General features: G+C 43.9%; 3 protein-coding genes across 3 annotated transcripts; all 3 read right to left on the bottom strand.

Moving 5' to 3' along the window:
- Positions 1-3,233: 3,233 nt before the first annotated feature.
- On the bottom strand, positions 3,234-3,824 carry LOC122474394 (interferon omega-1-like). The gene has a single exon (XM_043565278.1). The coding sequence runs from the start codon at positions 3,822-3,824 to the stop codon at positions 3,234-3,236; it is 591 nt and encodes a 196-aa protein (XP_043421213.1).
- A 7,137-nt stretch (positions 3,825-10,961) lies between these two features.
- On the bottom strand, positions 10,962-11,723 carry LOC122474333 (interferon alpha). Its single transcript, XM_043565209.1, has one exon. It carries the CDS (start codon positions 11,710-11,712, stop codon positions 11,128-11,130), a length of 585 nt encoding a protein of 194 aa, XP_043421144.1. The 5' UTR covers positions 11,713-11,723; the 3' UTR covers positions 10,962-11,127.
- An 8,482-nt stretch (positions 11,724-20,205) lies between these two features.
- On the bottom strand, positions 20,206-21,219 carry LOC122474338 (interferon alpha-like). The gene has a single exon (XM_043565224.1). The coding sequence runs from the start codon at positions 20,973-20,975 to the stop codon at positions 20,232-20,234; it is 744 nt and encodes a 247-aa protein (XP_043421159.1). The 5' UTR covers positions 20,976-21,219; the 3' UTR covers positions 20,206-20,231.
- Positions 21,220-24,834: the final 3,615 nt, after the last annotated feature.

Raw genomic sequence — 24,834 nt, 5'->3', positions numbered from 1 at the left:
ATGAACTGACATGCCTTTGAAGGCCACTACTTGTAGATGCTGAAGATACTCTGGGAGATTTTTCTAGTAGTCGGCACATGTTCTCTGAGTTTTCAAAGCATGAAGGGAGGTTGGTCTGTGTGCTATATCTTTGGGGCTACATCTTTGGAGCTTCTCAAGTGGTGGTGACATTCTTGGAGTTGTCAAAATATCTATTTATTTTATTTATTTTAGAGAGAGAGAGAGAGAAGGGGAGAGGGGCGGGGGGAAGAGAGAGAGAGAGAGAGGGAGGGAGGGAGTGAGAGACAGAGAGAGAGAGAAAGAGAACCTCAAGCTGGCTCCACACTCAGCATGGAGCCCGACACAGGGCTTGATCCTAAGACCCTGGGATTATGACCTGAGCAGAAATCAAGAGTCAGATGCTCAACTGACTGAGCCACCCAAGAGCCCCAATCTATTTTTGCCTTTAAGTGAGTTCAATCCTCATCTTCAAATAGAGACAATAATAGACTTAAAGCTCTCTTAGAGCTAGAATATTTTGATATAGAGTTTCTGTCAGGTGCCCGGAGACTCTCCCTCCTCCCAAGAACTTAATGTGTCTATGGGTCCTGAACAAAAATGCCTCACTGAGATTTGACCCCAGAATCAGTCTGGGAAATACAGGTATTTCCTGTTTCTAGTGTAGGTCTCTCCTAGAAAAAAACTTCTCCTCTCTTCAGTGTGTGTTTGCATCGGCTTAGATATAGAAATTGAGCACATCACTTTTGATCACTTTTGAGAAGTTTCATGTGTTTTTACAGAACAAAGTTGTTATACATTATAATGAAAATATTGTTCTATAAAATATAAATACCATGCTCAAGCTAAAATCCATAAAAATAAATTTAAACCTGTCAGACTGATCGCTGAACAGAATTCATATTTCTCTGATTAAGGCCACTATTGTTGATTCCAAGCTTCCGTTTTCAGTTTTTTGAGCAACTTCTAAAATGCATGACCACCTGGACTTGTACGAATCATTTGTTGTTGTTTTACGAGAGCTTACTTCTCTTCCTTTTTCCCTTAGGTTGTTTTTTTTTTTTTACCAGTTTTTAATGAAGAGGAAGCACCCGCTGATTTCCACTGTGACAATCTCTTACACACAGAGATGGTAACCCACGTTTCCCTCGAAGTAATACCTTATTTCTCTCAAGCGTATAAAGATAATTTCTTTACACAAACAAGCGTATAAAGATAATTTCTATACATGGTATCCCTAATTCTCGTTCTTGTGTTTTCTCTTCCACCTACTCCTATCTGGCCTCTGCCCCATTAATTCCACTAAACCAAAACCATGCTAAGGCCACCAGCCCCATCTGTTTGCAGGTCCATGGGGACAGTTCATCCACACCTGCCCTACAAAGCACCACCCTGACCCGTATTCCCTTCATGGTCAAGTCTTGTCCCCATGTGTCCTTCCAACTGCACTGGCCACTCTGCCTCAATGCCCTTCCCAGACTCTCCTCTGCCTGACCTTTAAACATTGAAGGTACGCAAGACTACATCTCATTGTCCATTCTACTTATACGTGACCACATTCATTCCCATGCCTCGTTCCCAGATACTCAGTAAGGAATCCCAAACTGACACCTCCCTCATGGCATTTTTGTAAATTCCAGACCCACATTCCCAACTGCAGGTAAGACTTCAGCACTCACATGTCTCCCAGGCGCCTTAGAAAGCATATCTAATATCACTCTTCCTTGCCAACATCCTTTGTACCTAAAGCTTCTTGTGTAAGAACATCATTTTCCTTTGCTTCCCTTTGTAATTTTTAACATAATTGAAATAAAATAAACATTAGTACTGTTTTTTATGTCTCCTTCCCTATAAGGCTGAGTTTCAACACAGCAGAAACTGTATATGCTTTATTGACCTCTAGATTTTTTTTTTCATTTTTTAAAAAGATTTTACTTCTTTCAAATATAATTTATTGTCAAATTGGCTAACATACAGCGTGTAAAGTGTGCTCTTGGTCTCCGGGGTAGATTCCCGTGGTTCATCACTTACATACAACACCCAGTGCTCATCCCAACAAGCGCCCTCCTCAATGCCCATCACCCATTTCCCCCTCTTCCCCACCCCCACCCCCATCAACCCTCAGAATGTTCTCTGCATTTAGGGTCCCTTTTGCTTTGCCTGCCTCCCTTTCTGTTTGTAACTATTTTTCCCCCTTTCCTTCCCCTATGGTCTTCTGTTAAGTTTCTCAAGATCGACATATGAGTGAAAACATGATATCTGTCCTTCTCTGACTGACTTATTTCACTCAGCATAATACCTTCCAGTTCCATCCATGTTGCCGCAAATGGCATGACTTCATTCTTTCTCATTGTCAAGTAGTATTCCATCATGTATATATATATATATATATATATACACACACACACACACACACACCCCACATTTTCTTTATCCATTCATCTGCTGATGGACATTTAGGCTTTTCCCATAATTTGGCTTTTTAAGTAATATCTACACCTCCAATTTATAAACCGGAAATCAAGAGTTGCACGCTCTACAGACTAAGCCAGCCAGGCGCCCCTTTCATTTTTTAAAAAGTGAGGTCCATGCCCAACGTGGAGCTTGAGCTCACAACCCTGAGATCAAGAGTTGCAGTTCTACTGACTGAGCCATCCAGGCACCCCAGGTGACCTCTAGTTCCTTGACCACAATTACACAGTTGTCATTTAGATACTCCCGTTTTGACATATACTCTGAATGGAATGAATGAGTAAATAAATTTTACTATCTGTTCCTCAATATCATTTACAATGATGTGGATTTTGATTTTAGAACAAACATTCGAGAAGTTCTCTTTGATAAGTATGTAACATATAAAGCAAAATGCAAATTTAATAACACGGAAAGGTAAATATGTTTTGTAAATTTTAATGCAATTTAAAGATGAACATTTCACTGTATATAATTTCTGAATTCTATAAATACGACAGATGCAAGAAGGAATACATATAAATAAATAAATAAATAAATAAATAAATAACTTTTTTAAAAAAGGGAAACCAAGCATCAGAGAAGTCATCTCTTAGAGACTAACAATCCTGAAGTTGAATTTTTTAAAACCTCTTCTTCATACTATTCACAAAGTATTTGTTGAGTTAAATTCAATGAATTCTCTACTAAAGCAGGAATGAGTCTCTTGAAGTGAGCAGACATAGTGCAGGGGTGATGTGGCATGTGAGTCATTGAGAATCACTTCAAGGTGACCCCAGGTCTCCATCCTTGATGGCCAAGCTGTCTTGCAAGGTCGCCGAGGAGGACAAGGCTCTCATGATTTCCAGCCTGACAATTTCCCAGGCACAGTCACTGTATCCCTCGTCCTCCAGGTAGACGCGGATGTCCTGGAAGTACCTCTTGATGGCCAGGGCAGGGCCGTGCATCCCCGGGGCGCGCTCTCCCTCGCCCGTGGCCTGCAGCAAGCAGGCGTCCAGGGCTTCCAGCTGCCGGTGGAGGCCAGAGCGGAGTCCGTGCAGCGGCGCGGGGCTCCAGGCCGCCGAGGAGCGCTCCGTGTGCAACAGGTTGAAGGTCTGCTGGAGCAGCTCCCGCAGGACGGCGGCGGCGGCCTGGGCCTCCCGGAGCTGGCCGCCCTCCAGCATCTCCCGGGGGAAGCGGAAGTCTTTTCTGGCCCGCAGGCACAAGAAAGGGGACAGTCTCCGCATCTGGCCCAGGAGCACCAAGTTGTCCCTGCTAACCTGCGCGTGGCTCCCAGGCAGGGCACAGCCCAGAGAGCCTCCAGGGCGGCAGGCGAGCAGCGCCAGGGCGGTCAGCAGAGGGCGCAGGAGAGCCATGGGGAAGCCGAGGGGGCTGCTGGCAGGGCTGAGCTGGGCGGCTGGGGACCTCGGGGCCCAGGTTCTCTGAGGACCAACTCGAAGCATGGCTCTTAAATACGGAACGCGGACAATTTCATTTTCTGAACATCCTCTCCACTTTTACTTCCTTTTTTTTTGTTTTCATTTATGCATTCTCCTTATTGTGTAAGAAGATGTCATCCATCTAAAATACTACGTTGGCAATGGAAGCTTTATTTCCCAATAAACTTCTGATACGTCCATCCCAATGGACACTTATCAACCAAACGAGAAACGTCTTTGTCCTAAAGACTGGAGTGATGTAGGCATGTAGGTACTCATACACACACCTGCTCGCATATGTTTTCATATATGAACATTGCTCTTTGTATTAGAAAGAAACTTTGGCCTTGATCGTGGACTAGGTTTTTACCCTCTTTACTTCATACAGAGACAGACTCCTTCATTCCTATGGGTTTTTGTATCTTGCTAGGTTCTGACCAGACCACGTATGGTAAATAAGCTCTTTAGAACCAGGACTGGGTTTTAATTACTGTTGTACTCACATTAGAGGCTTGTGGTGATAAGTGAATGAGTTTCTTGGATGTTTCTCTTCATTCTAGAAATAATTGATGCAGGTCCATGCAGTTATGCTTCACTGGAGCCTCAGGGTCAAGACTAATAATACAGACACTATTCTTCTGCCATTTTGTAACCCGTCTACAGTGCTCCTCAGGCTGTGCCAGTGTCCCCAGCAGGAAGCCCGGTTCTGGTCTGGGACATGTAGCTGTGAAGATTCTAATCCCAGATCATTTTATTTTCTCAGCAACCCCTCATGCGCAAGGTTGTTATCACCTCTACTAACATGTTCCTCTGGAGTGACTGAGTGTCCTCAACCCAGCCTCTCCTGGACTCACTCCCTGAGGGCAGGCTCACCTTGTCCTGAGGACATTAGAATTCCCCTGCTGTGGAGGCGCTGGTTTCTTTGTTAGCAAAAGAGTTAATGCCCCTTATTCCTTCCCTCCACCCCTGGAGTGTTTGTGTGAGGGACCCTAGCTCTCAGTGTTGACCTCCTCCTCTCCTGAGCAGGTATCAAAGTGTCAACAGCCCTCAGATGCCAAGGGCAAAAGTTTGTTTCCTCTAAGGAGGGGAGTGACCCAACTGTAATCATTTCACCTTTAGTAAGCAAATACTTGTCATTTTGCCACCACAGCTTTTATTGTTCAATCTTTTACTTCAATCATTGAACACTAGTTAGACTCAAAACTTCAGAGCTGGGCTCAGGGGACTCACTGATGATGTCTCTCAGTGGAATCTTTCAGCACAGAAACTAGCGATTCTCAGGTGTTCATTCAGTCTAGGCATGTCTGTTTAGTTTCTTAGTCTGTTCCTCCCTCTTATGCTCAGAAGGAAGGGGGTGAGGCCGAGGCTGTTATGTCAGAGAGAAATGTCTTTTTTCCTTTATTTATTCGTGATCTTTCATTTTAAATTAAATGCAGATAACAACAAAAAGAATTCTAGTAACTTAGTTTTTACACAGTGGTGACATAGGCTGTCTTCCTCCTCCTGCGTCGTGTTCTACATCATCCCGAGGTTAATACAAAGGGAAGTTAAAGAAAGGCCAAGGGGCTGCCCCATTTTTCTCTATCATTTTCAAAACATCAGTTGTGTTGTTTCCCATTTCAACTTTCCTAGAAAGCAAAACATGACAGTTCTGCATGGGCAAAAACAAACAAACAAACAAACACCTCACAAAGGTTAAGTCCAAATGTTACGAAAGTGAAAGAAGTCACCTTTCTGCTGAAAAATGTAAGTGAGCACGATTCGGTGCACAGAACTGGGGACTGTGCACAGCAAAAGAGCTGTGTCAGCCTGAGGCTCAGAGAAGACCAACTCCTGGATCCATGGACGGCCCTCAGCTCTGCAAGACCAGCACCTGATTTTACTTTCACTTAATCTACATATGATCAGCTCTGAGGAGAGATGACAGGGGTCGCATCAACCAGCTCACAAGAGACTGGCAAGCAGACCCCACCTGCTAACCCCGTGTGGAAGAATCAGGATCACAGATATTTGCCTTGCCCGAGCACGCTACCTCGTTAAGAAAGCCACTCACTCAATGGCAGTATTGCCCTGAGAAAGGGAATTGGATGGTCCTAAAAGATTCTGCTCTTCATCTGCATAATAATAAGGATGATGATGTTTTATGATGATAACACCGGGGTTGATTGGATGCTAACTATTCTAAGATCTTTGAAATTATGAATTCAGTCTTCTCAATGGACCCATTGGGATCGCAGTCGTTTATACAACGGTTTAGAGAGAATATAAATCTGGAGGAATAAATTATCCTGATGGGACGAAAGATCCAAGGCCAAAACCATAAGGAGAATTGAGATAATGATTTGTCTGGAAGCACCTCTTAAGGGAATGAAGGATAGAAAAGGACATTGGAATTCAGAACCAGGAAAGGCTAGGGCATGAAATCAGTATGGCAGGGAGGGTGAGGTGATCAAGGATTCCAAATCCCACTTCAGATGCCAAAGGGTTGTCGTCTATGTTTTGGACGGCAACAGGGGCTGTGGTATGAGTCACCTAAATGGACTGACTTGACATTCTAAGGACAAGGTGACAAAATCCCTTTTAAATAGTCATAAGGCAGTAGATTTTTCTGCCAGTTGAGACAGAAGTTTGCATCTGGCACTGGAGTAGCCCCCCCTCCCTTCCAATACCCTGCAGGCTGCTGTGATGTCATCGCCACCCCTGCTGGGGACACTGCTAGTGGCCACATCCACACAGGAGAAGTCTGTGCTCCCAATGTCCACTTGAATCTTCTCAGGGTCCGGAACTGAAGGATCTGGAGAGCCTGGACTCAATGCTGCCCTTTGGTGTTGTTCCACCCCCTGAGGACATGTCACTGATCCCACGGACCCTTTTACATTTCTCTTCTCCTTCCATGTTCCCCAGTGGCTGCGGGCTTTCGACACCTTTACGTTTTCAGATGCGCAGCTGTGGTTTTTTGAAGAAACGAGCCTCTTGCACCTGTAATCAGAACATAGTCATGCCCAAACACAGGCACAGATGAGCGCCTGGGTGTAGATGTGTGGGCAGGGTTCCCCGAGTTTTGTGTTTCTGTGCTGGACTGGACATCTGGGGGCCTTGACCTCCGCAGCCCAGCAATCAGCCGGCAGAGGGTGGAGCTATGGCCCGATGCACACTCTGACTTCTGAAGCTGGAGAACGTTGGCTGCTTCCGCTGCTGCTGCAAGTGATCTTGCCAAGCCCATCAGTGGGCACCTGGCAACAGGCCCTGCCTCCTCCGTGTCCCCTGTCAGGTTGGCCAGAAGTGCCTGGGGATGGAAAGTTGGCAGGTGGGGGCTCAATCCCCTGGCCAGCGCCTCTGGCCCTGCAGCTAAGTTCTCCAAAACTTTTGAATATTTAATATTTTGAATATTTGAGTCCTTTAAGTCCTTTAAGTCGTAGCTTAAAGGAACAATTTCAGGAAGAAGTCCAATTTCTGCATGCATCCCAAACCCTTCCCCCAGTTTTGGTCGCTGCCCCAGTAGCACATGGCCACCAGGGGGCGGCCTTCCCTGAAAGGAGCTTCATTCGCCCACCCTTCAACGGGATCCCGCTTTCTGTTTCCTTTTAACCTCAGTTGCTATTACATCACATTCAATGGAAATTAAAAGAAAGTCTCTCTTGCAGGTGTTTCTGAAAAACCTAGACGTTTCATTTGGTTTTTGCTTTCTACTTGTGATGTGCTGCTCTTAAGGGAAACTTTAAGCTGGGACCGCAACGGAACAGAAATAGGCTGACAGGTCAAGGGAGTGAGCGACCACGGTGTGTGGGAACTTCCGTCTGGGACAGGGAGGAAACCCATAGGGCAGGGGAAAGTGTCCTGGAATGCTGGGGGAGGGGCAGGTGCCAGAATATTAAAGAAACATCATGTTCTTCTGAACTTCCACCTAGATGTTTATTCTCGACGCTCAGATATTAACACAAGCCACCGTTTCATCACTGAATATAAATAAGACACTTTTTCGAAATGAGGAATGAATCAGTCAGCCATCTCTAGAATTCACGATAGAATTCTGGTTTAGGCTGCCTCCTTCGAAGGTCAGTTAGTGCAAGGTAGGTAGGACAGGAAAGCTTGCTAAGAATTGTGTAGAAAGAGACAAACACTATTCTCATACATAGCTGTCTGAAGAAAACTAGGAAAATACCGGCCATGTTTTTCGTCATTACTCTCAGGAAGATGCAATGCTCGGTGCCTTTCATGTGCATGACTTCATGCATAATATTCTACTATCATAAGGTTTTTTTTAATGTTTATTTATTTTTGAGAGAGAAAGAGAGACAGAGTGTGAGCAGGGGAGGGGAAGAGAGAGAGAGGGAGACACAGAATCCGAAGCAGGTTCCAGGCTCTGAGCTGTCAGCACAGAGCCCAATGCAGGGCTCGAACTCACACACCGCGAGATCATGACTGAAGTCAGACTCAACCAACTGAGCCACCCAGGCGCCCCCATAATATTCTACTATAATTACTCCTGAATTATATACGACGCTCTTGTGCTCTATGGATTTTCCTTCTTCGTGTTGTATTTTCAGCTGATTTTAACTAAATTTTTCTTTGCCTTAAGTATTAACAAAGAGAATGCCTGACCCAGCTTCCCACTTTCATTTTAAGAAAATCTGTCTGTCTTCATGTCCATAATAATTTTGCTATTTTGGGATCCACCAATGATTGTAGTAGTTACAAAATTAGGGAAAATTACTGGTGAGTAACATAAGAGAATTCTTATCATATCAAACTCTCCTAGAAAATGAAACATGGCAGAAAACTGTTGCAGTAAACCAATGTCACAGTGATCAAAGTTAAGTAACTGAATTCATGAAGCCAATAATTCCAGGAAGCATTATTGTGTCAGTGGTAACAGATGTTTTCATGAAGGGTTGAATTAGTTATCTATTCCTGCCTAGTGAATTCTTAAGATGAATAGCTTGCTGATATACAAGGTAGTAATAACTAAGGATAAACCATTGAAAGTAATTAAGTAAATCATGAATCAAAATAAATGCAATATTAAACACATGAACATGCCAGTGCATCGATTTCATGAAATCACCCAGAGGAAACCATATGGCATAAAAGGCAGAACGACGCACAGAAAAACTACCCCACAACATTTTCCAGATGCCACGCTGTCTTCTCCACTTCAGAGGCACTAACTTCTCTTATGAAGGCTTTCATCCACTCCGGTGTGGTTTCTGCTTATTAATTCCACCAAACCAGCTCTCATGAAGGTCACCAATGGTATCTATTTTTCTGACGTAGCAGGCAATTAAATCCACATCGTCCATGAATCCACTGACACTCTTCTAAGCACAATGTATTTCCTCAAATACGCTCCTCACCATCCTCTCTTGTTATCTTCCTACTGAATGGTCAGTATACTTGTGTATCCTTTGTGTCTCTTCTCTCTCCTCCCTTGAATGCTTGAGGATCCTTAGAATCCAGTTTATGTCTTTTTCTCACACTACACTGTCTCCCCCCATGTCCACCTCTGTTTCTGGCTTCCCATTGTCACGTATGGACCGCTAGGCATGGCGTTACCTGTAAAATGCAAGCTCACTTGTCCTCTGACAATGGTAATTTGCACTCCGATGTCTCCCAGTCAACTGTAGAGATGGGCAGCTTTTATTTTTATTTCTTGACATACTTCGTTCTAGCACCAGGTGAGAGAATTCACTTATTTGCCTTCTTCATTATAACATTAAGTATGATTATTGTTTTTATTATTTTTAATGTTTATTTAGAGAGAGAGAGAAAGCATGAGCAGGGGAGGGGCGCAGAGAGAGAGAGACAAAGGATCCCAAGCAGGCTCCATGCTTCCAGCCCAGCCCAGAGCCCGACACGGGGTTTCATCTCACAAACCGTGAGATCATGACCTGAGCCCAAATCAAGAGTCAGATGTTTAACTGACTGAGCGACCCAGGTGCTCCTGGTTATTGTTTTTAGATCTATCCCTAGAAAAATGAAAGATAAAGACATTAGAAACTGTATCTGTGGGACGCCTTGGTGGCTCAGTCCGTTAAGCGTCCGACTTTGGCTCAGGTCATGATCTCACAGTTTGCGAATTTGAGCCCCATGTCGGGCTCTGTGCTGACAGCTCGGAGCCTGGAGCCTGCTACGGATTCTGTATCTCCTCTCTCTGCCCCTCCCAGACTTGTGCTCTGTCTCTGACTCTCCAAAATAAATAAATGTTAAAAAAAAATTAAAACAAAAAAAAAAAGAAACTGTATTTGTTAGGTCCTACATCCTCGGGGCAAAGTACAACTTGTCTTATAGGAAGTCAGTTGCTACTTCTGATGTTAACATAATATAATAGGTAAATGCATTTTGCCATCCATTTTTTTTTATGTTATTTATTTATTTTTTTTTTTTGAAGGAGAGAGAGACAGACTGTGAGTGGAGGAGGGGAGAGAGAGAGAGAGACACACAGATTCTGAAGCAGGCTCCAGGCTCCCAGCTATCAGCACAGAGCCCGACACAGGACTCAAACTCACAAACCGCGAGATCATGACCTGAGCCAAAGTTGGACGCTCAACTGACTGAGCCACCCAGGCACCCTTTGCCATCCATTTTTTTATTTTATTTTATTTTTTTAATATTTTTTTCAATGTTTTTTTAATTTATTTTTGGGACAGAGAGAGACGGAGCATGAACGGGGGAGGGGCAGAGAGAGAGGGAGACACAGAATCGGAAACAGGCTCCAGGCTCTGAGCCATCAGCCCAGAGCCTGACGCGGGGCTCGAACTCACAGACCGCGAGATCGTGACCTGGCTGAAGTCCAACGCTTAACCGACTGCGCCACCCAGGCGCCCCATGCCATCCATTTTTAAATCAAGTTACAAAACTAGGCCTGGATTTCTTTTAAACACACTTCCTATAGTAAAATTGAATAAACAAAAAACAAACACTAAATTGACAAAATTTAAACAATACATTTTATTATATTATCACAATATAAATGTGCACATATTATATGAAAAAATTTGATCTTACAAATAGTTAAATAGATAAATATATAAATAGATAAATAGACATCAGCATGGTCATTGATAAGTGGCTAGTGCTTGTAGAGTTGACATGATGTCATTTAATACTCCTGAAAACATTGGACAAATTGATTCCATTCATGTCACAGCAGAATGGAGAAATGAGAGTCTTTGACATGGCAGGACAGGTGGAAAGTGTGGCATGATGAGTCAGTGAGAATCATTTCCATGTTGAACAGGTCTCATTTCTCGCTCCTTAATCTTTTCTGCAAGGCTGTTGATGAATAATACAAGGATCTCATGATTTCTGCTCTGACGATCTCCCAGGCACAAGGGCTGTATTTCTTCTCTTGCAGGTAGAGGGAGAGTCTTTGGAAGTAGTTCCTCAGGATGGAGTCCTCGGGATGAACGTCCTCGTTCGTGAGGGGAGCCTCTCCCTCCCCCACCTCCTGCACGACACAGGCTTCCAGGCGGGTCAGCTGCCAATCAAGTCCCGTGCAGAATTCCTCCAGGAGGGTGGTGTTCCAAGCAGCAGACGAGGACGCCTCTGTGCAGAAGAAGTGGAAGATCTTCTGGTTCGTCACGTGGGCCACCGAAAGGGCTTGGGCCTTGTGGGACTGGTCTCCACCAAACACGTCCTGGGGGAAGGCGAAGTCGTTTCTGTCCTTCTGGCAGGAGCTGGCAGGGAGTCTCCTCATTTGTCCCAGGAGCGTCAAGGCCCTCCTGTTCAGCAGGCCGTGGGTCTGAGGCAGGTCACAGCCCAGAGAGCAGATGGAGTTGCAGCCCAGCGCCACCAGGGCCACCAAGAAGGAAGAGGGCAGCGCCATTGGGGATCTTGCAGATGCTGTTGGCCCGGCTGGGGTGGGCGACTCTGTGACCCGTGGCTCTAGGTTCTCTGAACATCTTCCCTTGTGCGTGTGGCTTAAGTAGGGAACATAGCAGTTTTCACTTTCTGAACGTTGTCCTTACTTTCTACTTCTGTTTTTGCTTTCCTTTATGCACCTTCTACTTGGGTTTAGAGCATGGGTTCCACAACCATTTTTTTTTCATCATTACCTCTTGCCTCCAGAGTTTTTGTACATATTTATCTAATTGAACCTTCTAAGAAAATTTAATAACACAGATACCCATTATGTGTAATTATGTACTACATATTTAACTGTACTTTATACATAAAAAATCATAAAAAAGGAAATATAAAGTTTACTCTATTTATCCAATGCAGGGTTAAGAATTACTAAAAATTTTTTAAAGTTAAAATTTAAAGCCATTGATGCTTAAGTATGGCCCTAAATTTGATTTTTTTAAAGTTTGCTTATTTAGTTATTTATATTTTTAATATGAAATTTATTGTCAAATTGGTTTCCATACAACACCCAGTGCTCATCCCAATTGGTGCCCTCCTCGATACCCATCACCCACCCTTCCCTCCCTCCCACCCCCCATCAACCCACAGTTTATTCTCAGTTTTTAAGAGTCTCTTATGATTTGCCTCCCTCCCTCTCTAACTTTTTTTTCCCCCTTCCCCTCCCCCATGGTCTTCTGATAAGTTTCTCATGATCCACATAAGAGTGAAAACACATGATATCTGTCTTTCTCTGTATGACTTATTTCACCTAGCATAACACTCTCCAGTTCCATCCACGTTGCTACAAATGGCCAGATTTCATTCTTTCTCATTGCCAAGTAATATTCCATTGTGTATATAAACCAAAACTTTATCCATTCATCAGTTGATGGACATTTAGCCTCTTTCCATAATCTGGCTATTGTTGAAAGTGCTGCTATAAACATTGGGGTACAAGTGCCCTTATGCATCAGTACTCCTGTATCCCTTGGGTAAATTCCTGGCAGTGCTATTGCTGGGTCATAGGGTAGATCTATTTTTAATTTTTTGAGGAACCTCCACACTGTTTTCCAGTGTGGCTGCACCAGTTTGCATTCCCACCAACAGTGTAAGAGGGTTCCCGTTTCTCCACATCCTCGCCAGCATCTATAGGCTCCTGGTTTGTTCATTTTAGCCACTCTGCTGGCGTGAGGTGATATCTCAGTGTGGTTTTGATTTGTATTTCCCTGATGAGGAGCGACGCTGAGCATCTTTTCATGTGCCTGTTGGCCATCAGGATGTCTTCCTTAGAGAAGTGTCTATTCATGTTTCTGCCCATTTCTTCACTGGATTATTTGTTTTTTGAGTGTGGAGTTTGGTGAGTTCGTTATAGATTTTGGATACTAGCCCTTTGTCCGATATGTCATTTGCAAAAATCTTTTCCCATTCCTTGGTTGCCTTTTAGTTTTGGTGATTGTTTCCTTTGCAGTGCTGAAGGTTTTTCTCTTCATGAGGTCCCAATAGTTCATTTTTTGCTTTTAATTCTCTTGCCTTTGGGGACGTGTCAAGTAAGAAGTTGCTGTGGCTGAGGTCAGAGAGGTTTTTTCCCTGCTTTCTCCTCTAGGGTTTTGATAGTTTCCTGTCTCACATTCAGGTCCTTTATCCATTTTGAGTTTATTTTTGTGAATGGTGTGAGAAAGTGGTCTAGTTTCAACCTTCTGCATGTTGCTGTCCAGTTCTCCCAGCACCATTTGTTAAAGAGACTGTCTTTTTTCCATTGGATATTCTTTCCTGCTTTGTCAAAGATTAGCTGGTCATACATTTGTGGGTCCAATTCTGGAGTCTCTATTCTATTCCAGACCTAAATTTAATTTGTGACTCATAACTTATTTACTTATATAAATTTTATATAAAGTACATAAATTAAAATTTCTATAAAGACATAACTATTTCAATGTACTTAAATATTTAAAATAATTCCAAATTGCTAAAAGCAACAAAAAATTTTAATTATTCACTTAAATTATTCCCTGATTTATTTTCAGTGTACTGAATTTTAATGTTGCCTCATGACAAAATAATTTTTTTCAGTTTATTTATTTATTTGGGAGAGAGCACAAGCAGAAGAGGGGCAGAGAGAAGGAGAGACAGAATCCAAAGCAGGCTCCACGCCATCAGCACAGAGCCCGACACGGGACTCAAACTCATAAACCGTGAGATCATGACCTAAGCCGAGATGAAGAGTCAGACGCTTAACCGACTGAGCCACCCAGGCGCCCTGACAAAATAATTTTTAACTTAACCTGCTGCTAGATACTCTTGAAGGTATTGTCACAATATTTTTTCTGTTTCTCACTAGATAATTGCTGATGTGTTGAATGAGTTTTGTAGAATTAAATCATAAAATATAATATATTTGTATTTAATTCCCAAAGCCCATATCACATCGAGGCTCAGACAAAAGCAACATGCACAAGACGGCCAATAGCAGCTCACAAGTGAGCAAAAGCCACCTCTCCCAGAATGACTTTGAGATCCAAGAAACAATGGAGAGAAACTCTTCCAATCACAGAGACGGGTTAGCCCCAGGTTTGTCACACTGATCTTGCAGATGTTTTGTGTATATTCCACAAATTCAATGTCCGTGCTTCTTGTATGATACCCAAGAAAATCCAATGAGAGAAAATAAATATTAAGGAATAATGTTTTGTTAGACTGGCCCAATGTTGAGCTTTGGAGTGCCACAGACCACTGCAATATTTCAGGCTGGTTCACAACCCTAGGAACTTACTGTTATACCCTTGGAAGCAATTGTAACAACTATTCCACCTGGTGTGGCAATGCTGATAATGGGGGAGACTATTCATATACAGAACCGGGGAGTATGTGAAGTCTCGATATCTTGCACTCAATTTTGCTGTGAAGCTAACGGCTCTTGGGGGCTCAGTTGGTTGATCATCGACTTCAGCTCAGGTCATGATCTCACGATTCATGAGTTCAAGCCCCACATCAGACTCTCTGCTGTCAGCACAGAGCCTGCTTCAGATCCTCTGTCCCCAGTCTCTCTCTGCCCCTCCCTTATGTGCTCACTCTCTCTCTCTCAAAAAAAAAAAAAAAAAAAAAAAGAGAACACTTGTGTTTTTTCAAAACTATATCCAAGGTAAGGAAATTGGCTTATTATGTTATTGGAGTCAGTTCTTTCCAGGAAAGAGTCATTTTTCTCTGTAGAAAAGACTCCTGCCTGGGAACAGACTTCTGTAGACCACAAGCCAGGTCTCCAGATCCGGTCATTGTCTTTGTCCATCTTGGCCAGTAGCTGGCACTCTTCCTTTGTAAATATGTTAACAGACCCCTGACTAAAATGATCCTGCTTTCTCTTTCCTTTTTCCCTACAGCTAGTTACATCATTGCAGGAGGAACATTCCCTCATGGCCAAAAAAGGTCACGAGAAGAAAAAGAAGAGAACAAGAACTCTCCTATGAGAGTTTCCAAAAACCTAGAACTTTCACACAACTCTTGATTTCAGTTAGTGACTTTTGTACTTGGCCGGAAACCACAGCAGAAAAGGAAGCAGCTGTGTGAATGGGCAGGGCAGGTTCAGGAGGAGAGACTGAGAAGAGCAGAGCTCGCTGGGGGTTTCTACACTGGGGCAGAAGGAAACACTGTGAGATGCACGTGAAAAATGAGATCTGGGGAAGCGGGAGGAAAGGGGAACGTGCTAGTGTCAGAATACATAGTACACGTGTATATACATAGTATCTATGTGTACATAGTATATTAGTATGTATATCATTACATTGATGAGCCACTTGTTCCCAATTCTGTTTTTTTAGATTCTCAGCATTTTGCAGTCAGTTACAGAGAGAGGGCTAGGAGAAGTTACTTATGCTCTTATAGACCTCTATGAATAAATAAGAACATGATGGTAAGCCTTCATTCAGTGGAAAATACTCCGCTAAGCGCTTCTAAATGTTCTAACGTGACCACCCCGCTAAGGGACACAGGAAAGTTAGAGGGGCGTGCAGTTGTGTCTTTCCTGTCCCCCGAGTGGAAGAGGAGAGAGGGCTGGACTTCCCTTCCCCCGGTGGGGGCGGGGGGAGGCTCTAGGAAAATCATTTCCCTGGAGAGCAGGCCTTTGTTGAGGGGAACAGAAGACTGAGAGGATTCCCAGCCAGTGATTTCTCTTTCCTTTCCTCTGCTGGAAGCACCAGGAGTTTGTTTTCTCATCTTCACAGTGAGAACCTGGTGAAGGTTTCTCCCGAAGGTAACACTCAGAAAAGCGTGTGGCCCCCAAAGACAGGATATCTTGCAGTTTTTCGATCTCAAGCTCGTCCATATGGACCCGCCAGTAATTCTTCCATTTCAGCTTCAGTGTTCCTACCAATACGAGCTTCAGCTGTACTTTAAACTCTTGCATTTCTGCTCCCAGTCATCCAGGGTCTCTGTCTGGATCCCCCTCTTTCTGCAGAGCTAAGGGCGGCAGCTGGCACCTTGACCCCCAGTTCTCTGATGGATCTAAGAAGAGTTGTTGCTTTTCAGTTTGTTTGGCACTTGTGTTGTAGTTGATGGAAGGTCAAGGCTGACGACCAGCCCAGCGGATTACATGTTGGATGGGAACCAGAATGTTCGCCAATACATGAATACATATGTCACATCATTAGAGGTAAGTGTCTCCCAAGGAAAGAGGCCCCGAGAGATAATCACTGAAGAAGAACATTGGAGCACACTTTTGAACAATTTAACTCGATACATTCTAAGACGAAAGCAGAAATAAAGTCAGTGAAATGACTAAATACCTGGGAATGTGACTTCATGTATTAAAGAGAATCATTTTGGGGTCTCTTTCCTTCCTCCTTACTAATTGTTACGAATTTGAATATGCAGACAACGATCACGTGATTTGCACTCAGGCATCTTTCTAGAGGCACAATCACTTCATTGCTTCTCTTTAGACTGAGATGAAGTCCCCGGATGGAACTTTTGTCCTCTAGTGAAAGGTTCTTGCAGGAGTGTCCGGGTGTGTGCATTTGAGGCAGGTGTCCCGGGTTCCGGCTGTCCCTGGAGCCCCGGGCAGTTTGTCCAGCAGGATCGGGTTCCAGGCAGCAGATGGCACTTTGTGAGGAACTTAGAAGGTCTGCCGGAGCAGCTCTTGAGGACAGAGGTGGCCTGGGCCTCCTGCAACTGGCAGCCACCCACCCTCTCCCCGGGGGAGATGCCCCTCAGTCAAGAGAACTGAGACGTCCTCCTGATCTGTGTCAGAAGCAGTAGGTCTTCCTGTGAAGCTGCCCGTGGCCAGGAGGCAGGTCAGAGCCCAGAAAGGAGATGCGGCCACAGGGATCCAGCAGGAAGCCCGCAGAAGGGGTGCGCGCTGGGCACCTGAGGGGTCTGGTGGCCTGGGTGACGAGCAAGGGGGGCGTCTTGGGCCCTAGTTCCTCTCAAGTTCTTTCTCTGCATGTCTTTTAATACAAAACCGTTTTCATTTTCTGAATGTTCCTGTATACATTTTATTCTTCTTAAGTTTTTTTCCTTTCTTTATGTAAGCCTTAGATTAGAGTAGATTAGATCGGAAAACATTAACCCTATGAATTACTCATTTCACTATTTCCGTGAAGTTTAATTTGCCGCAGTACTTCAAATGTTTCAGCGTAAAGGGATCCAAAGCTTTCAAATGACGGAAATCTTTCGTGTTACGATCAAAAGTAGGTAGGTGTTGTCCTCCTTGCTCAGGACATACTTTGACCTCCAAGCCTGAGCTCTGTTGTTGTGATTTTTATTTTTTGTGCATCAGTCAAGATGCCTGGTCCCTTTGGGTCAGCGTGCCCATAGCCCTGTGTCTGGCACCTGGCTCCCCTCGCTCACTCTCTCTTTCTCTGTAACTGGCCGCCAGGAGTCAGCTCATCATACTTCCAGCTTTGAGCAAAATGTTATTGGAGGGTGGCTGCTTTTGTCCCCCAAACAATCAACTGTCTGCGACCCAAGCTTGTTTCTGTAACCAATTCCTTCTCTTTCTGTCAGGTGCTCAAGAGTCAGATTTTTCCATAGCTTCCAGAGGACACAAACGTTATGCACTTCATGTGTGTAGGGGGCACTGGTGTGGGTAAACTATCCTTTTTTTTTTTTTTTTGTAACGTTAAATAGCAACAGGAATTTTATTTTGCTAAATATTGATCTCTATGTGGAGTTCAGTCTATTAACCTGTGGAGTCCTTCTCACGCTCTCAGTTTCTGAGGCCGCAGGGGACTCAGTGTTGATATTCCTGCTGGTGGAGGCTTGCGCTGAAGTAACGAATAAGGCTTCCTGGGTTAGTGAGTCAGTTCTTTTCTCCTGAGCTATTTGGTTCATTGTGATCCATCTCACAGCGAAGATGTGGGGCAGGGAGGCCACATACTAGAGAAACTAACCCCTTTCTTTACTAGCTTGGAGTTTTTAAAATTGAATATGTTCTTTTAATTTAGTAATTTTATAGGCACGGGTGGACTTCTCTTCTGAATTCCTTTCTACTTCGTCTTGAGGTCAGTACCAAAAGAGGGAAACAAGAATGCAAACGGGAAGGGCCCCTACCGTTATTTCCCATCAGTTTTGATACAGCATCTTTTTCTTTCTCCACTCAGCTTTCCTAGAAAGCTGTCACGGCATTGGGATGCACCGAGGCACCAGGAAATCAAAGGCAAATCTGACCGTGACGGCCGTGGAAACACTAGGGTGGCTCCCAGGTGAGGGGAAGCCAGCGGGAGCCCTTGGCTTCTGCTCCCACCTTCCACCTGCTCACTGTGGTGCCTGCTTGCGAACTCCGCCCAGCCCTCGCTAAGGTCAGTTCCATCTGCTTCCCCACATACTGGATGGTTTCCGTCCACAGAACAGCTTCCTGACCTTCCGCATAGTACGCATCAAAATGATAATAGATTATCATGGTAAGGAATGAAAGGTGCCATGCTTTAAAATAAACACAACATTAAGCATATGAACATGATTTGCCAATACATCCAATCCATGTATCTATCCAGAGACACACATAGCGCAAAACGGAGAACTCTGCAGGAAAAAAAAAAAAAAAAAACTTCACGTAATTCCCAATTCCCATTCTATTCTCCTGTTGTTGCATTTCAGCAGGCACATCTCTCACAACTATTTGCTCCTTATACCTGAACTTCTCTTCTCTTGTTCACTCATTCCCTCCCACCCTCCAATATGGTTTCTGTGAGTTCTTCCAAACCAGCTCTCACCAAAGCTTCAATGCCCCCTTCATCCCAGTGCGGCGGGCACTTTACATCCACATTTTACAATGATGCAATTCTTTGAAGCCATTTCAGTCCTTGAAATCGACTTTTAGCGATATTCTCTCTTACCCTACTACCTCATGGCCATTCTGTCTCTGTTTCTGTTGTGGCTCTTTTCTCCCTTTACCATCTGAAGTTTCGAGGAATCGATCTGAAGTTCTTTGCTCATGCTCTCCTCTTCCCGTGTGACCGCTTCTGTTTTAAGGCTTTCAGTTAATGGAGTTGCTTGTAAATTGCAGACTCAAATATCCATTTTCCAAAGAATATTCGCACTTGGAAGTCCACCAGTCAATTCTAGGAGATATCTACGGCTTTTGTTTCTGTTTCCTGGCATGCTTTCCTGCAGATCCTGCTGAGAGAACTCCATTTTTCCCCTTCTCCTCATTATACCGTTTAATATAACCGATATAAATTCAGTGTGATTATTGTCTTTAGGTTGCTTTCTCCACAAAACTCACTGGTGCAGAAGCAGAACTGGATTTGTTATGTCCACCCCTATCCTGACAGCCGCATACAGACTGGCTTAGAGAAAGTCTATTTTTAATGTATAACGTGAATAACTAATGAGTAAGTGAATTGCACAATCCATTCTTTCATCAGAGTTGTTTCTTTTTTCTTTTTTTTTTCTTTTTTTTTTTAAATTTTTTTTTTCAACGTTTATTTATTTTTGGGACAGAGAGAGACAGAGCATGAACGGGAGAGGGGCAGAGAGAGAGGGAGACACAGAATCGGAAACAGGCTCCAGGCTCTGAGCCATCAGCCCAGAGCCTGACGTGGGGCTCGAACTCACGGACCGCGAGATCGTGTCCTGGCTGAAGTCGGATGCTTAACCGACTGCGCCACCCAGGGGCCCCAGAGTTGTTTCTTTTTTAAATGATAAACAAAGACAAGAATTTTTCTATAGAAAATATTTAATAAAGAAAATAGTAAGTTGAATAAATATAAAGAATATATTTTTTCTCTTAACCACAAAGGGAAAGTACATCACTATTATTCAAATATGATTTAAATCTTATAAATAGTTAAGTAAATAAATAAATTGTGAAATAGATCAGCAAGGTCATCAGAAAGTGACTAGTGCTTGTAGAGTTGCCATGATGTAGTTAATACTCCTGAAAATATTGACAGATTGATGCCATTCATGTCACAGCAGAATGGAGAAATGAGAGTCTTTGACATGGCAGAACAGGTGGAAAGTGTGGCATGATGAGTCAGTGAGAATCATTTCCATGTTGAACAGGTCTCATTTCTCGCTCCTTAATCTTTTCTGCAAGGCTGTTGATGAATAATACAAGGATCTCATGATTTCTGCTCTGACGATCTCCCAGGCACAAGGGCTGTATTTCTTCTCTTGCAGGTAGAGGGAGAGTCTTTGGAAGTAGTTCCTCAGGATGGAGTCCTCGTTCGTGAGGGGAGCCTCTCCCTCCCCCACCTCCTGCACGACACAGGCTTCCAGGCTGGTCAGCTGCCGATCAAGTCCCGTGCAGAAATCCTCCAGGAGGGTGGTGTTCCAAGCAGCAGACGAGGAAGCCCCTGTGCAGAAGAAGTGGAAGATCTTCTGGTTCGTCACGTGGGCCACCGAGAGGGCTTGGGCCTTGTGGGACTGGTCTCCACCAAACACGTCCTGGGGGAAGGCGAAGTCGTTTCTGTCCTTCTGGCAGGAGCTGGCAGGGAGTCTCCTCATTTGTCCCAGGAGCGACAAGGCCCTCCTGTTCAGCAGGCCGTGGGTCTGAGGCAGGTCACAACCCAGGGAGCAGACGGAGTTGCAGCCCAGCGCCACCAGGGCCACCAAGAAGGAAGAGGGCAGCGCCATTGGGGATCTTGCAGATGCTGTTGGCCTGGCTGGGGTGGGCGACTCTGTGACCCGTGGCTCTAGGTTCTCTGAACATCTTCCCTTGTGCGCACCTCCTAAATGGGAACACATGAGTTTCCATTTTCTGAATCTCCTCTTACTTCCTACTTTTGTTTTCTGGTTTTCATTTTGCATTCTCCAAATGGGTTCAGAGCAGTGCTTCTCAACCGTTTTATTTAATTATTGCCCCCTTTCCCCTGACCCCTGAGCCCTTTTAGATTTTTTTTGCTAATTGAACCCTTCATGAAATTTTAATGACACAGTTATACTCTATATCTATTTATGTACTCTCTCTCTATCTATCCTTTATACATAGAAAAAGAGAGTGCCAAACTTCCTTTTTGATCCAAGGCAGGGTTAAAATTGATAAAAATTTTAAGCTAAAAGCAAATTTAAAAGTTATTACCATTTTATTTATCTCTATAGCTAAGTTTGCAGAGCAAATGTTAACATATTTACATGTATAAATAGTAATGTATTAAGTTACATATTCAAATTAATAATTATACAAAGACAATAATAATATACATGTAATGATATACTTAAAACGTTTTTAAGAACTTCTAAAAACAATTGAAAAATTACAGTATTGTCTTAACATGTATTTTTAGGCCTTAACTTTTAATTGTGCTTCATATCAAAAAACAATTTTTAATTTCACTAGCAGCTAGATATTCATCAAGATATTCTCAACATCGATTTCTTTTCAGCAATTGACATAATTATAAATGAGTTGAATAACTTTAGTAGAATTAAATGATCAAATAGAAACTACTCGCATTTAGTTTTAGAGCCCAGTTCACGCTAAGGCTCCAACGTAAGCACCGTGGCGTCTTCTAAGGGAAGCCCACCTCTCACAACACAGCTTTGAAATCTAGCAAATGATGGAGGGAGAGTCCTCTGGTGATCCATCTACTGGATGTAAGTTTTATTGCTCTTAACATGCATACATTTTGTATAACGTCCATGAACTCAACATCAATACTTCACATAAGATACCCAAGAAACACCGAGAAGATACAAGGTGATGAGATAATAAATCCTAAGGAATAAGATTTGGTTGAATAGGGTTGATTTGAAGAGCAACGATCCATTGTAATACGTAAGATTTGTTCACTCTCCAGGAGCTAATTTTTGCACCGTTGGTAATGATATCGCCTACGAAAATAGGCAAGTAAGAAAACGTATTTGCAGGCGCCTGGGTGGCTCAGTTGGTTAAGCGTCTGACTCTTGGTTTCAGCGCAGGTCATGATCTCACATTTTGTGAGTTTGAGCCCCTCGTCGGGCTCTGCGCTGACAGTGCAGAGCCTGCTTGGGGCTCTCTCTTTCTCCCTGTCTCTCTATTCCTCCCCGCTTGTGCTCCCTCTCTCTCTCAAAAGAGATAATCTTAAAAACCATATATATTCAATTTGAATTTTCTTTTATATTTGCATTTAATTTCAAATTTCCCAGAGGACTTTCAGAAGTCCCAAACCAGATCTATTCTTAAAAAAAAAAGAAAAGAAAAGAAAGTTGTTTGTCCTAAATTCAGAAGTTTGTAAATATTGATTATTATCATGTGAAGAACTTTCTCTTTGCTCCCATCCTTAACTCTTTGGATTTTGCATAGGAAGTTACCCGGCCTAAGCCCTCCATAGACCAACTCTTTAAATGGAAGGTGTGTACCCATCTTGGACACACCAGCTCCTAGTCACGGACTCTGTTACATTCACTCTGTTGTCCTCAGCACCGGGCCCTGAATACTGGCTCAGTAAGTCACTTTTACTGCAGGCGTCTCACTGATTTTCTCCTCCTACCAGAAGGCATTCGTGAATGACCATGCTAGTTTGCTTCATCAGGGCCATAGGTGCTGAGACTGTAGGAGACGATGGCTGAAATTTCTGCTCTACTCTCCTGCTGTCCACGTGGCCTACTGAGATTATTGCTGAAACCACTGGGATTTTATTTGCTTTCCTGCACACAGGGCTCTGGGATTCAGGCTGCCAAAACAGCACTATTTTCAGCCTTTGCCCAGCACGAGGAAGAACCCCCAGGTGTGGCCTCATCTCAAATCGCCCCTCAACGTGGTCATCACAGAAAACTAACCAGCCTGGTGTCCTGCACAGAACAACACATCGAAACTCCAACTCTCTCGGATTCCCAGAGCTCACAGCCACCAGACCGTTGATCCCCAGACTTGGTGGTGGGTCTTTACCGAAGCGCCAACGATCAAGCCTTCACCCTGAGCTTCTCTGGAGACAACTCAGAAAGAACATGAACCATTAGCTGTATGCTCCTATCTCCGTCTATTTGTGGGAGAGTAGGCTCCGTTTCAGTTTGATATGTAGAATTCGGGGAGGGCAGGGTGGGTAATAATCAGAGCTTCCCTTCCGGTCAGAAAGCAAGGCTTTGGCTTCCTAATTCTTGGCGCCCTGTCCTTGCCTGCCAACCTGCCTCCTCACTCTTGTCCCTCGGCACAGCTGTGTTCTATCTTCTAAATGGCGGGCATGGAGCCTTTAAGGAGCCGCTATGGTCAGACATCCAAACAGGATGTTATCTGTTGAAGTCCTAACTCCAAAGTGATGGTATTAGGTGGTGGGGCCTTTGGAAGGTAGCGCGAGAACAAGAATATAGCCCTCATGATGGAATTGGGGCCTTTATAAGAGACACCCCACTCTTGGATTTCCAGCCTGTAGAACTGTGACCAATAAATTACTGCTTTTTTTAAAAATTTTTTTAATATTTATATTTTGAGAGAGAAAGAGACACAGACAGGGGTGAGTGGGAGAGAGACTGAGAGAGAGGGAGACACAGAATCTGAAGCAGGCTCCAGGCTCTGAGCTGTCAGCGCAGAGCCCGACGCGGGGCTCAAACTCACAAACCACGAGATCATGACCTGAGCCAAATCGGATGCCCAACTGGCTCAGCCACCCAAGCACCCCAATAAATTACTGCTTTTTACAAGCTACCCAGGGTATGCTATTTTTTTAAGGCAGCCCAAACAGATTGAGCCCTGACCTGCTCTGTTTTCTCCTTAGAATACCTCCCTCCAGGGGTCTGTAAAATACTTAAGGGGAGAGACATCATCTTAGCCGGCTGTTTTTCTAGGCACCCAGTCTGGTCCACATCATTTCCAGAGCACAATCAATATTCATGAGGAAAACAAGCATGGTAATTACAGGAGAAAGAATACTACCAACAGAGGCTACAGAGATATGAATCATGTGATTTGCAAGGACAATAGATCTGAAGATCCTATATGAATTCCTCACGGTCCTACAGGGAACTTATAATGGAATAGCCTGTGAGGCATTTAAAAACAAAACAATACAAGAAGAAGAAGAAGAAGAAGAAGAAGAAGAGAAGAATGAAAGAAATAAAAGAAAGAAAGAAAGAAAGAAAGAAAGAAAGAAAGAAAGAAAGAAAGATTTCTGTGTGTGGAAATTTCCTTCAAGTTTGTATTTTCAGTATTTAGAATATTAAGACGAGAATCACGGGCCTGGTCATCAATGGAAGACTCACTCTCCTCTTTTATTTCAGGGAGCCTCAAGTACCTGCAAGGAGCTACCTCATCATACCTTGCTCACCTCCCTCACATAATGATAACTGAATTTTACAAAGTGTTCCAAGACCTCATCTCCACCCTTATGGCCACTTTCCAACATCGGCCTCTGGCAATCGATTGCAATGCTTCTTTCAGTGGATCAATGATGCCGTCAAGTCTAAAGAGTGACATCCATTGGACTGAATCTCCCCCCGGTTTAAACTGTGGAGTCAGACTTTGGGTCAGTCGTTTTGAGCTTTTCAAGAAAAAGTGTGCTGCCAACATATTGGCTATTGTTCCCCTTGAGAAAAGCATCAGTACTGGGGTGCCTTGGTGGCTCAGTCAGTTAAGCGGCTGACTTCGGCTCAGGGCATGATCTCGCAGTCCGTGAGTTCGAGCCCCGCATCAGGCTCTGTGCTGACAGCTCGGAGCCTGGAGCCTGTTTTAGATTCTGTGTCTCCTTGTCTCTGA

This window comes from Prionailurus bengalensis, chromosome D4 (assembly GCF_016509475.1).
Source record: "Prionailurus bengalensis isolate Pbe53 chromosome D4, Fcat_Pben_1.1_paternal_pri, whole genome shotgun sequence".
Taxonomy (NCBI): domain Eukaryota; kingdom Metazoa; phylum Chordata; class Mammalia; order Carnivora; family Felidae; genus Prionailurus; species Prionailurus bengalensis.
Note: the sequence above shows the minus strand (reverse complement) of the source record. Positions and strands in the feature narration are given on the sequence as shown.